Source organism: Streptopelia decaocto, assembly GCF_964273445.1.
Source record: "Streptopelia decaocto genome assembly, chromosome: 2".
Classification (NCBI taxonomy): Eukaryota; Metazoa; Chordata; class Aves; order Columbiformes; family Columbidae; genus Streptopelia; species Streptopelia decaocto.
This window is the reverse complement of record NC_138655.1, coordinates 26,694,024-26,708,967: the sequence shown is the minus strand read 5'-3', so window position 1 is coordinate 26,708,967 and position 14,944 is coordinate 26,694,024. Positions and strand designations below refer to the sequence as shown.

The window sequence follows — 14,944 nt, the reverse complement described above, 5'->3', positions numbered from 1 at the left end:
AAACTCAGTCAACCATGATCCAAAACCAGTAAAAGGAACTAGACTTCATTAGTTCCAGCTATCATTTAATATTAGTTCCAACTATCATTTAATAACACAAAGGCCAACACCTTATTTTTCAGACACAGAATCCTTATTCTTACTCTGATACCTAAGGTTGATAAATAACCTTGGGGTTTAAAACGAACTTCGTCATCCAGTCTTGAAGTTTGCTATATGCTTGCACAGACAGTTAAGAAATTTGAGCTTTCATCTTTCGGTAAATGCTACCTAATTTGTCCATGTTTCTCAAAAACATTTGTTACTGATAGACTAGAGCAAGACATCTATAATTTAACAAATAAATCCTTAATTTGCTTCTTGGACTAGCACTTCATTGCTCTCTTCCCTTTCCCTTTCCAACTTCTTAATACCCCATCAACAGTCTTCACATGAAGATATTTCTGTCTGTTTCATTCTTTGTTACTTACCCATACACACAAATTTAAATACTAGGTCCATGTAGATGTCTCATAAGTGCCTAATCTGTTTTTTTCTCTCTACATTGAAACTGTACTATTAAAACAAAGGTATCTATTATACTTTTCAGCAAGCCACTCTTGCATTCTTTACTAGTCAATGGAGATCTATTATAGTTGATAAGAGTTAGTGAAATTTATGGTGTTCAATCTGCCTGTGGGAGGTGGTGGATGACTGCCTTTACATCATTTTTTTGCATTTTCTTTTGTTCACTTACTAAACTGTCTTTACCTTGACCCACGAGTTTTCTCACTTTTGGTCTTCTGATTCTGTCCCCCATCCTTTCAGGTGGAGTGAGGGAGTGACTGGGTGGGTTCTTAGCTGCTGGCCAGGATCGACTTATCATAGGTGTGATTCATCTGAATAAACTCAATAATCTACTTTTTAAAAGTTGATTGATTATATTGGTAAGATTTCCACTGAGTGTAACAGGAGACTGGCTCAGGTGTAAACACTGATGACGTAGACATCAAAATGTAGGTGAGATGTATCTCAGCTGTTCTATCTGTGGCACTGTGGGTAATAAATGTCTCATGTGCAATATGGTTAAAGGCAGATCTTGCTGTCTTTCCTGTAACTCATCCATTTACCTGTCCATAATACCAGAATTTTTTTTGTGTTTGTTTCACGTGACCTGGACACCACATACTTGTATGAAAAGTATACTTTGATCAAGCTGCATCCGATTTTTTCTGTTTCCTTGCATGATACTATTAAGATGCATTATGATGTAATATTTCTGTGTAGCTAAATCTCATAAAGATGTCATAATGCTTTGTTTGTTTGTTTGTTTTCTCTGTAGCCTGCTGAATACGTTATAGCCCCTTCATTTCTCTTCAGAATGTAGCTGCTTAGCTCATTTTCACAGTCTGTGGTAACTTTTTACTGCACCAAGTGTATTATCCATCTTTACTAAAAGGCCTTTCATAGTTGATCTTTCCTGGCAGCATTTATTCATTACCTCTCATTAGTCGATTTTGGTAGCCTTCTTCATCCAATCTTGTCTTTTCAAGCAAATAGCTTTGTGCCTTCTCTCAGGATTTAAATTACACAACATATACTGGTTGGTACATCATGTCTCAGTATTGCTTTTTGATTGTTATTTAGAATGTGTTTCTTTGTTGTATGTTTGTTTTGGTGTTTTTTTCTGGGTAGAACTATGCATACTGTCCACAAAGACTAGTATCTAGAAGCCAGGTAGGTAATTCTGCAACCCATCAGTAAGATTCCCTGACTGTCATTGGCTGTAAAAAAAGTAAGTCTCACTTTGTTTGAAAAAGTCTATAGAAATATACACTCTGTTGTGCAGCTGAGTTCTTCTCCAGAGAAATTATCCACAAAGTTGGTCTGTTTGAATGTGTATGTTACTGTACCTAGTTTATTTATGTACATCAGTTCTCTGTATAGTTATGTAACACAGATCTACCTGAAATATTTTGGTTAGGGCATTCTATAATGGGAAAATTAAGTGCTCTGTTTAACACCTGAAGTTGCTTTAGTCTTTCTGGATGTAAATTCCTGATGTAGGTACCTAACTTCAGACAATGTCAACCCTCCCATTCAAGCTTCTTCTAAGACCTTGCTTGAGGTTTTGATAATTTTGATATATTATATAATGCAAGCTGTTAATGACCAGAGAGGCTACTTCTTAGACAAATACATGATTTAATTTTTGTTTTGTGATTCACTAAGTGATTATAATACTTGCATCATGCACTTTTCATTATAGCATCTTAGAGCTATTTACACTGTCCAGTAACAGGAAAGTATATGAGGAGGGAAATCAGAAACACAGAAGTGTTTTTGCTTGAAGCACAGAAATGACTCATGCAATACTGTATTGACAGTTTATGGTGCAAAGAATACAGGTTTCAATTGTTTGAGACTAATATGAATGTCCAACATCACAATTGAGTTTGACCCTTCAAAAAAAACCAAACCTACATGTTTTTTTTCAGCCTTAGAAAAAAAGGACAAAAGAAAGACATGATACTTTCTGCTTGAGTATTTGGTCTAAACTGAAACCTCAGGACAAAATTAGTACTTTGTCTCAGTTTTCCTGAATGATAATGACTTTGCCCATGTGGGAAATGGCTTGGTTATGTAACTGACATTAAAGACAAAAAATAAAACACTCTCAGATCAAGGTCTGAGATGGGTAATCATCATCTCAAGAAGTGTGAAAGAATAGGTAAGTGATGTTGAAGATCCAGTAGCAAGTACCTTTGATGTTTGTCTCAAATTTGGAATGATATTCTATGATGGTAGCATAGTGAGTGTAATGTATCCAAGATACAAGTCTGCATTGCAAGTGAAAGACTGGACCAGATGTAAGCAATGGAAGTGGATTTTGCTTTAATTATAATAAAATAATATTTGCATGTATAGCAATAAAGGATACCAGAAAGATTGATCCTGCTACCCAATTCTGAAGCAAGGCTCTAGGTCAGCTAGTAGGTTTTGCTCTAGTTATATATGCATTCTAAAGATAAATCTGCTGATGCTTTCAGTTAGGGCTAGTTTTAATGATCTGCTGAAAAATAATTAGCCAATTTGAAAAAAATGAATTGTTAGGTGACTCAGGAGCTGCAGTGAAGCTGATGACCACAGGTAATGCTGACTGTTGATGCATTGTCTGGAATATAGTGTGTCATCTTGGTTGCCTCAGTTCATGGAAGATTATTTCAAACTTCAGCAGGAGAAGAAAAGGCTAGGAGAAGGATCAGAAAAACAAAGATTCTATTTGAGGGAAGACTTAAATGGCTTGGACAGGCTAATTAAAACCTAAGAAGGTTTTTCCTTCTCAGGAAAGACATTAAGTAAAAGACAGTTGCAGGACATGAACAAATTAGTATAGAGTAGCATGATTCTGTTTAGACTTAAAATTGGATGCAGTTCTAAAAATATTCCATTATAATATTGGGATGAGAAGATGTAACTCCTCACATAATTTCATTCATAGATATACTAAATCACATGTTTGCCTGTCATAAGAGGAAATGGAACACAGGGCACAAGTGGTTTCCTTCACAAGTTGATGTTTCCTTTCAATATCTGCTGTTGCTCAAAAGAAAATGGGAAGTTTTGAGCTAAGGTGTGTCTATTAATAAGTTAAGACAAATATGTGGGGTTTTTTAAAACTAAAATACTGTCATTATATTTCTGGATTCAATCTTTATCTTGCAAAGTTCCTGGTATTTGGCTGGATTAATTAACATTATGCTGTTTGTTTTGAAACAAATATCTGTTCCTGTGCTATACTGCATATACTCCAAAGTTGCCCATGTGGAAGCATGATGGTATAAGATTTGGACTTTCAAATTTATCAGATTTGGGACTCTGGTAGTGTTCTTTTATTTTTTTTTGTTTTAATATTTTTTTTTGTAGTCAGCTAGCACATGGATATGCTTCATATAGAATTTATATGTAGTGTTATATATTTGGTGCCTTTTCTATGACCTATCATGAACAAGAAATGCTTTGGCTCAAGCAGGTTTTGGTGGGCTGATTTTTAGGGGGTGGAGAGCCCTTGAGATGTAGATGGCATCTGATGAAATCAGTATTGTTATTCTTGCCAACTTCTTTTTCATTCTGCAAGCCAAATAATAACTCATTGAGAATTGGTCTGTTTTGTATGTTTTAATTAAAGTTAATTTAATCTTGAGCTGGATTTATTATTGAACAACTAATTCCTTAATACTGGCTGGAGACCTTGCTATTAAAAAAATGAACTATACTGCCTTTATGCATTCCAGAACTGGTGCCCAGTGTTTCGGAAGGCATGATGCCAAGAACATACATATATATATGTATATATATATTTAGCTTTTCATGGAGGAACTCCAGCTGTATCTTCTCAAGAGTGATGGTTGCCAGGGATTTTTTTCAGGCTCTGACCATAAATGTAGACATAAATATACTCTCAGCAGACTTACTGGAGCTAATAATTTTATTAAGGGGTAGAGCTGTCTTGTAAATATACATCTGGCATACAAATAGCATGTGTAGATGAAATTGAATAAGCATATTCAGAAACAGAGCCAGAAAAATCTCTTAGAGAATGCATTGGAGAATCCATGTAATTCATAAATGGTTTGTAGAAGAGAGTGTCCAGCTGAGCTCTGTTATAGTTTTCCCATATAAAGAATAATGATGTAAGCTGATCATGAAAGGTAACATGTTAGTGAGTAAATGTGGGGCAATGTTTAATATTTATACAGCTTTGCGTCAGAGGAGAAAGGCACTGATGCTGCTGTGCATGCAATATTTCATTTCTTATATCTATTGAAATTCTTTCAAGTTACACATGGTCTAATACAGACCTGTCTGACAGACTGCTAGAAATGTGAATTCAGCTTCTGGACCACCTCTGGATCCTTTGGAGCCTCATGTCCAGGTATGCTTGTCTTAGCATGACCAGATGAGCTTCACAGATGTGTGACCCCGTGCCTGGGGCTACCAGAGCACCATGGACAGAGCCCAGCAAGCCTGGGAAATCTGGATTCCCTCCAGATGAAGAAATGACTTCACCAATAGTCTTACAGGTTCAGAGAGATCAGCAAAACTCACCGTACTGAGATTCTTGGCCAGCGGTCTGTCAAAATGTGTGTCCTTTTCATGGATTTCAAAAAGTCTAGTTCATCTTGGTTAAGGGCTGTCATCAGTGTGTCCAGTTCTGGGCTCCCCAGTTCAAGGAAGACAAGAAACTATTGGAGAGTTCAGCAGAGGGCTACAAACAAGATGAGGGAACCAGAGCATCTTTCTTATGAGGCTGAGAGACCTGAGTCTGTTTTGCCTCGAGAAGAGAAGATTGAGAGGGGATATTATCAATGTTTACAAATATTTTAAGGATGGGTGTCAAGAGGATGGGATCAGACTCTTTTCAGTGATGCCTAGTGACAGGACAAGGGCAAAAGGGCACAAACTGAACACAAGAAGTTTCATCTGAATATGAGGAGAAACTATTCACTTTGAGGGTGACAGAGCACTGGAATAGGCTGTCCAGAGAGGTTGTGGAATCTCCTTCTCTGGAGATAGTAAAAACTGACCTGGATGTGCTTCTCTGCAACCTGCTCTAGGTGAACCTGCTTTAGCAAAAGGGTTGGACTAGATGATCTCCAGAGGTCCTTTCCAATCCCAACCATTCCGTGATTCTGAGATTCTGTGATCAGTCATGACTGGTCTTTGTTTCTCCACGGAGTTAATGCTTCTCAAAAGACTACCTCACAATTGCTTGCTTGCCAGAAGCCATTATGGCTTTCATTCTCTTTGTTCTTACTAACATGCAGAGGAATTACCCTAAAGAGGTCTAAATATTTAATCTCTGATTGTCTGTCAGGAGTCACAGCTTTTTTTGAAGGAGCTCCATTAAAAGAAAGGAAAGTACCAGATTTATTTATTTTTAGTCTGTTTTTGGGTGCAACTAAGTTTGTTTTTATATACAGATGGCACAGTGGGAGAGCTGCATTTCAGATACTGTGAAATACTGTGAATTCAGGTACTATGACTAATACAGCTGAGGTGCTTCATTCTCACCAAACTGAAGGAGACAGTTGCACGGGAAAGAACTGCACAGAAGCATCCTTTAAAAAAGAAAGAATGGTTGCTAACTCAACATTGTGTAGGATCTGAAAGATTTATGGTACATTTTTCAGAATCTCCCATCTTGCATTTACATTCTTCATTTCTCTCAGGCTTTGAATGACAGAAGAACTAACGTATTTTTTTAAGGTCTTGGTACTTTGTCTTTAAATAAGTCAGAAGGTACAATCCAAATGTGTAGCCCCAGCAAACAGTGCCATTAGCAAAGAGAGATCTTGCAAGCATAAGATGTATATGTGTGTACCATGGAGAGAAATGATACTGAGCTTTCCAGTTTTTGGAGGTAAATGACAATCTTTCCAAAGGATCTTTTTGTGTTAATAGTTTTTAACAAGTTGGTGTCAAAGAATCTGACAGAACTATAGGTTTGTGTAGGAAAATTGTTATGAAATATAACATTAAAAATGTTTTCCATGTTTTTTTTTCCTTCACTAAAATGTACCTATCCTGAAGTTAGAAATTAAAGCCCGCGATAGGAATCACTGAGTGTTTGATTTGTTGTTTTTCCAAGAGGGATTGATATGTGTTAACTCTACATTTTAGGACATCTACAGGGAATATCTTACTACATAATTCCAGTTGTGAACAAAGGGTGAAATTGTCTTATTGAAGCATCAGAGAGTGACCACAACTACAGGTAGCATTTTTAGTGAGATAAGATATATTAGTGTCAGTTTGAGTTCTCTAAACTTGGGGTCTGACCATCTTAATAGAGTCACATTTAAGACTAAAAGGTTAAAATAACAAAAAGTTATTTGAATACATGCACTACCAGAAAAACTTTTAAATGTATAGCTTTTCACAGTAAGTAGTAAATGATACAAATTTTGAAACTCCTCAAATTAATTATAAGCTTACTACTTTTCCTGCTTCTTCAAATAAATTTTTGGTTTTCATATCATATTTCCAAAAGACGTTGTGTAGCTTTCCTCAGAACATGTACATGTATCATGAGAATATTTCCAGATGCAGAAAACTGTTAACTAGATGACCACACTCCGACAATTCATAGCGTTTTCTATGGAAAATATTTTTTATTGCCATAGTTTTGGCACTAACCTAATTAGCAAAAACTATAAATTTAAACTAAGACCTTTCTCCTGTGGTAGGACATGGGCTTGTTTCTATTAGTGTCAAGCCTGTTATTTTGTACTTATCTGCATTTGACATTTACCAACAGTGGTGCAACATCTCTTTCTTTTCAGTGTGGTATGCAAGAGGGTTGTTATGCATCTGGTGCTAGTCAGAGAGCACAGTTTTCAGTGAAACTGTGTCGCACAATGTTATCTTATGATAAGGAGTTAGTTAAAACAAAGAACAATATTAATGTACTGTATCTGAACTTACTGCTCATTCTTTGTTTGCATTTCTTTCCATGGAATTTATATTCTCATTTGAAAACTTTAATGTCACTGCCACAGAGGCTTCTGTGTATTGCCAGTGAAGATAATGGGGGATCCTTGTTTTATGATCTGTTTGAGTAGTATTACTGTTTGGAATGAAAAAAAAAAAAAAAAATCCTGCCTTTTGACTAGTTCTTGGGCATATGGAATGCATTGTAGCAAAGTTTAATACAAAAATTAATGAAGTGAGCTGAGACCTGTTACTGTTTGTATCTTTAAAAGTCTTGGGATCTTTGAACACTATGCCTAATCAGAAAGCCTGAAGCCCTTACTCATTCTGTTTTATAATGCCCCTCTGCTCTTGCACACAATTGACACGCTTCAGTCATGGGGGCAAAAAGCTAACAAACAGAGCCAGGACTAGACTCGAACGCTGGTAATTTTAGTTCTGTCCTGACTGCCATGACCTCACCATGAAAATAATGAGACACTGCTTCTAGAAATTTAATGCAAAAAGATTTTGAAAGGGAAAAAAACAAGGGCTGGATTTACATTTAGATTATCTGCCCGTAAACAACAGATATTTCTCAGTGGCAAGTCTGTAAGTAAAGCAAAATTTGTGATTGATGCTGGGGGTTTGCTGGGCTACCTTGCCCAGCTTGCACCTTTTCCACAGTTTAACAAGACTAATGTCAGATTTCTGTCAGCCAGTTCTTCTGGCCATAAGGGTTCATACAGGTTGTGCCTCTCTGTTCCCCTCAGTCCTGTTCAGAGAGCTGAATTGAGATCTTGACAGGGTTTCTGTTTGTGTGATCTAGGGGCTGGGTTGAGCTTTTTGTGCTGTGCCCACAACATGTACAGTTTATGCTGGATCAAACACAGTTTTGCCATAATTGTTAAATGTTTCAGATTGGGAAGGTTTTAGGAAACATAATAAACCAAAGTAAACACATGCTGAGACAAGAGAATTGGCTTTTACAACTAGATGGTGACAGATTATTTTGCGGTAGCTAAACCATTGTTTTCCTTGTAAATGCTGAAAGAACAATGTATACTGCTCTTAATCCTGAATTTATTGGACGTAATGAATAGTAAAAGAGCTAGTAGTCCCTCTTCTGGAAACATTTTAGCTTATCCTGCAGTGTATTACTGTACTCTTAACTTTGTTTTGTTCAGCTTCTAAACTAATCTCCTCTTGAACTAAGTTATAAAGTTACTCAGGGTGAAAACCTATTCAAAGTGAACCACGTAGATTTTAGAAGGAAAACATCCAAATCCAAAATTAACACTATTGAAGCACAGACTTAAAAATTATATTAACATAATCTGTTTTCTGCAAAATGAGCTTAATATTTCAAAATATAACTTTCAAGTTTGCTAACCTTTCCTAGCAAAAAGGGATTTTTTGTGCTTCCCGTATAATAACCGATAGAGTCCAAATATTCGGAAAAAAAGTGTGAGAGAGAGAGCATGCAAAGGAACTCACTGAGGCAAGTTGTCTATGCATAATGCAGCTGTTCTGCAGCATTTGAATAGGAATTTTTTGAAATAAGAATGTTTTCAGATGAAAATGTTCTTTATTTGGAATTCTTTGGTTCAACATTAAATAATTCCTTTCATTTAATGAGTGAGTAACTTAAACATAGAGTATTTTGCAGATCATATTAAGCAGGATTTATAGACCTCTTCCCAATAGTACCTGTGAAGTACATACCTGGCTCAGCATTCGGTATAAAGTCTTGTGTATTTCTCTTATGGTTGTCCACACAGAGAGGTCACTTAATTTCAGTTATGTTGCTATAATTGAAGTATGGCTCAAGTTATACTGATTTTTCTGATTCCTTTACTTTTTGGAGAGTAAAATAAATTAGCCTTGCATAATGCTTTTTTTTTTTTTTGCAAAACTTGGAATATCTGTATGAGTGGTATTCTACTAGCAAGTTGGTTAAAGCATTTTTGATTTTGTTCATAAAATGGTTATAATGGAAGAATTTTCCAGTGTCGAACAACCATTTAAAATATCTTTCTCTTTTTCTCTACTTTTTTTTCCCCCATGCTTACTTTTGTCTGCAATAGGGTCATGCAGTTCTGCCTTGTACTGTTGTTATTCTGCCCAGGCACATCCCTCTGTGTCGCTCTGGGCCAGAATCTTCTTCCCCATCTATTGAGCATGTGAACATGGATGTAGAACTATAATTTCAATGATCTTTCTGGTTCACGATTATGGTGTCCTAAGAGAAAAAAGCAGAAGTGATGACTGGTAGATATGCTAATTAAAAGGCAAAAGAGCTATGAAATCCTTTTCTGTTTAAAAGAAGGCATCAAAATTTTACAACAGACATGTTTTAACATATCTCCTCTCCAAGTCTTAACTGATAGTGCTACTTGGTAGAGCACAGTGTGTATGAAGGTGATCCCTGTAAGATCCATCTTAGCAAAATCTTCACCATGATGTTTTTCTAAGAACCGGTGAACTGCTAGGCTGCATGTGCTTCACGAGAAGCTTGACACTTCTGGCATTTTGGCATTTTATTGTCTCCCCACACTGTGTGTTCTTTGTAACAGACTCAAATGCAAATTCAAGAAGGGAGCTCTTGATTCAAAATGTTATGAATTCCCACTGAAAGCCTATAAACAAAGGTACTCTTTGGTACTCTCTATGTTATTTAAACCCCCTACAATAACATTTCAGGTAAAAATGTTTTCTGGAAGAGTCAGGAAAGCTAGGTGAGAACAATTAAGCCTAAACATTCAATTTTCTTTGGAGTTTTCAAAAGTACACAGAAGGCAACTCCATTTCATAGATCTGAATCACCTCTGTCACAGATCATGCACGGTCATTCTGGCAATACAAACACATATACACAAGCTTAGACTGGTCACTCAGGTCAAAGGTGGACTTCAGAAAGGCACCTTATGTTTTACACAAGCCATTCCCACCTTCCCTACTGCACAACAAGGTGTTGACCAAGATTTACAGAGTCACTCTGCCAGGCAATTTCTCCTATTCTTAGTTTCTAGGAGTAAAAACTGTGAAATGGCGGTAGAGGCTGATGATCAGAAGCATCATCTGGGGAGTTTCTCTTTTTGCTGACTTTCAAGAAGTCAATGCAGACTTGCTTACTCTCTTAGGTATCTAAAGATGAACATCAACCAAAGCTGCTGCCTTGCAGGAATATCTCTGTTAAAAGATGATTTCTTGGCATATTCTGAGTCTTTCTAAGAAAAAGATGGATGCTATCCTCTATAGCTAAGCAAATAAGTTAATTAGTAATCCTGCAAAGTTAAATCCTAACCAATTCAGTTCATTCTCCACCTCAACATAAAAGTCAAATACTTTCTGTTTCTGGACTGACAGATTTATATAATGAAAAAAAGTGTTTATATCTAAAGGACTAAAATACCCAGGCACCTAAAGACAATGAACTCTGGACTATTTTATTTTTTTCAAGAAATTAGAAGAAAGCAGACTGAAGGGGCTCTATCCAAACCAAAATCATAGGTTTTGAGCTGTTTCTAAGAAATAACCATCTGACTGCCTGGAGCCTTGGCAGTCTCAAACCCACATTTGTGAGGGTGGGGATGAGACAATGCTGCCTCCTCCTGAGAGGATTGTCTATTAAAAAAATATTTGGAACCATTGATGGAGACAACCTGGAAAGATGGTAGCTGGGGCCATAGATTGTATCTGTAAGCCATTTGTTTCTGCTGGTGACCAAGACTCGGAAGAAAGTGTGAGGATTCTGATGACAGGCAATAAATGAAAGACCTTCCACAGTTCTTCCTGATTCTCATTGTGCCCTGGCTGGCTTATGGTCTAGGTTTTTGTAAATGAAAGCGTTTTTTTTCCTGCTTTTAATAAAGATGTAAATGTTTCCTCATTAAAATAATAAAAAAAAAAGATTGCAGAACAGTTTTATCTTCATATACTGAAGTAATTCCTTTTAACTTTCTATAGGTTTGGCCTTTGCAGTTCTGTCTTCAGTCCATCCAGTTTTTGGTTTATATGGCTCTTTCTTTCCTGTCATTATTTATGCCATATTTGGAATGGGACGTCATGTTGTGACAGGTAAGTGTCTATTTGTAAAAACATTTTCAGAAATAAAGAATTGGAAACTGAACTTTTTTGTTGTTGTTGTAAGATCAATGGAAGGAAAATTATCCAAGACTAAACAGAAAAAAAAGATGTTTTTGTGCTTCTTTTTACAACTATTTTTTGCCAGATTAAGTACTTTAAAGAGCCTCATTAAGAATATATTGGAGTTACTCCTGCCATTATAATTTTATATTGTATTGACACTTCCTTTATAAACGTAGTTTAGGGCTTTTGCATTTTAAATCTACCTTAGAAATCTGCTTCAGGCTAAGATTTTAACAAAGGGCTCAGCTAATAAGATATGTGCAAACGGGAATGAAAAAGGCTCTACTGCTTCTTAAACAATGGAAAGCACACATTACTTCCCACCTGTCTAAAACATAAACCCTGCATTTCTCAGAAAAGCAGCTTTCTGTGCCTATTACCTGGTATTGTATCAAAGCTAGAGATTCTCTGAATAAGTTCAGTTCAACTCCTGTCCACTTGCAGAGTAATTAGGTAGGCAGTGAAAGGTGCTCCCTGGCTACTCTGCTAGTAGTTATGAGTTACTTGTTTACCCTCAGCAGAGCCAACAACAGCTGCAGGAGTTTAAGGTCTTTAATCTCCTAATAGGTTGGTGAATACTTTGTTTCTAATTCCAAAGAAACCAAATTATGGTTTCTGGAAATACTACTCATGAGATTGAACCACAAATTCTTTGGTGTGCAGAAGTGGGAACTTGGTGGCCTCTGAAGTTTGCAGGAAGGATGAGACAGGTGCACTGGTAAAGCACAGTAGGGCTGGCTAGAGGAAAGCAGCCTCTGTGGTTGTCAGAAATGTTAAGCAGGGAGGAATATGTTTTCCTTGTAGAGGAGAAAAGCTCCTGAAAGGAGGAAAGATGGTTCTGGATAATCACACAGAAAATGAACTCTGAAGAATCTAATTGCGCACATATATGTACTTGAGTGTGTGCAATCTTTTAGTTAGAAGTTAGCCACATATTTTAAGCACCTTTTTTGTTCAAAAATAGTCAGTTAAATTATTAAAAATTGCTGAAGAGTTGTAAATTGTCTTAGAGCAAAAGGAAAGCTGAAAGAAGGATCTGTGGATGCTGTTAGTGACCTTATGCTGTAATAAGTGATAGAATGTACTCAGCTCACGTTAAAAAACAGAAGATTTGAAAAAAAGTGAAAATTTAGAATTAAGAAAATAATTTTGAATCTTGAGTATAGATTGAGATAGATTAGTACACTTATTAAAACATTAATCTTTATTAAAAAACTGTTTCAAAATGGAGTAATTTAGCAGTATATTGTCAGCAGTTTATTGCTGTAAGATGATTAGAAAGACAAGGATCTATCATATGATCATGTATAGGAAAGCAGATAAATAAGTATCTGGCTGACATAAATTCTAGTAAGGAAAACAGATGATAAAATAAATAAGTATAAGCTGTTAAATCTGTTGGTTTATCCTTGGGAGGTATACTGTACAGAGAATGATTTACTCAGTCCCACAGCTCCATGGCTGTGGATTCCAGCACAGTCCTTGGCATGGAAACCTATTCCTTTCACAGGTGTCTGTTCCAGAACTTAATCTTGAGAAAAAAAGGCAACAAAACAGTGCTCTTGCAGTCATGAAGATTTTTGTTTCAATAGATGTGTGTGACATATGCTGTTGATCCTTTCAGTAGAAATGTCTCATGCACTCATCCCACCAGCCTGGGTTAAGGCGTTATGGCGTGCAGCCTGAACTGGAGCTGTACTGCCTGCCTTGTGTCCCCAAATGCTCTGTAATTCCTCATGTACGTCAGTGACAATCTCTTCACCTACCAGCATTTTCTGTAAGGTCAGCAGGGCTCTCCATACGTATATGGGTTATAAAGGTGCCCTTTGTTAGTGAAGTCAGTCATGTCATCATGAAATGGAAAATTCATCAATGGCCAGTTCTGTCAACTTTTACTCATTTTGAAATGTCTCTTCCGTGAGACAGCTGATCTACTTTAAAAGATTACTTACCTGAACAACTAAATGCTATACTTTTTTCTTGTCTGTTTTTGGTATATGTTATCTTGGAGAATTCCCTGAGACAGCTTCATCTGTCATAATACCACATATAGATCTTTCATTTCAGATAATATTTTACATAAACTCTTTTCAAATCCAATTTTAAGGTTTTTTTTTGTTTTGTTTTTATTTTGTTTGATTTTTAAACAAAAATGAGAGAACAGATTTAAAAGAAAAAAGAACAATCTGAAAAGCAAAATGCCTACAACTATCCTGAGCATTGCTTGAAAAAAAAGTATTACAGGCCCAGATAAAAGGAGTAACGTTTCAAAAAACAAAATGTGATTACAAAACCCCTTCATGACTCAACAGGACAATGAAGAAGACTGTCATAGGGAAGAGTTTGCACTTGTAAAATGGGAAACTTGGCAGAATAAGGTGAGCAGGAATACTATGAAGTGTGGCAGTTCAAACGTGCAGGAGGTTTAGAAGGCTAAAAGAAGGAATTTGAAGAATGCCATGGAGAGGATAATCAATCTGGTAGTTAAAGGTTCTTTAAACACATCAAAATCAGGATGCCAGGAAGGAAACTGGTGGGACACCATTCTGACAAAGATGTAGCAGGACATTCTGTGACAAAGGCCACAGGATTGTCAAGTTACCAATGTAGAGTAATTTCACTGTCAGAAAGGCTCTGGAGGGAATCCTAGGAAATGCAGACCTGTCTATAATAAAAATAAGAATACTGAAAGATATGTATAATCAGAGTTTGTTGGAGAGGAGTTAATATGACTCCTGCAAAGGAAAATCCTACCTCACTAACCTCCTAGAGTACTGTGTGAGTGTTAGTTAGCACATGGAAAAAGGAAACTCTTTGAATATGAGATATCAGAGTGGTCAAACAGCTACTGATAAGGTTCCACACCAAAGAGTACTAAAAAAACTAGGTTGCCCTTGTGATAGAAGAAAAGGCCTTCTATTAATTATTAGCAGGTTAAAGGATAAGAAGCAAAAGGTCAGACTTAGTGGCCATTTTTCAATGTCCCTGGTAAGTTCCCAATGAATTCAAGTTACAAGGTTTAATTTATGAAGGCCAAGATGAAGGTAGAACTGTGTTCACCAGGTTCTACAACAGTAGAAATAAAGAGACATCCGTGAAACTGGTGAGAGATCAATTTAAAATACTTTAAACATATAGATTAAAGAAAATACTACAGCAAATGGTGAAGTTCTGGAACCTGCTCCCAGAGGATATTGTGGAGGCAGAAAATACAAGCAGGTACAAACAAAGCTTTGACAAATTCATCAATACTAGTCCATAAACAAAATCTAGAAGGGCCAGATAAAAATGTACTTCCCTAACACAACAGGTATGGATGCTGGCAGATTATGAGAGGAAT

General features: G+C 36.5%; 1 protein-coding gene across 1 annotated transcript in view; it reads left to right on the top strand.

Annotated features, from left to right (window-relative positions):
• SLC26A7 (solute carrier family 26 member 7) overlaps positions 1–14,944 on the top strand; it is a gene marked incomplete at its 5' end in the record, with an annotated part of 66,520 nt that overhangs the window by 6,196 nt on the left and 45,380 nt on the right. Inside the window, one exon of the mRNA XM_082046305.1 lies at positions 11,422–11,532. Coding sequence (XP_081902431.1) covers positions 11,422–11,532 — 111 coding nt within the window. The remainder of the gene's footprint in view (positions 1–11,421; positions 11,533–14,944) is intronic.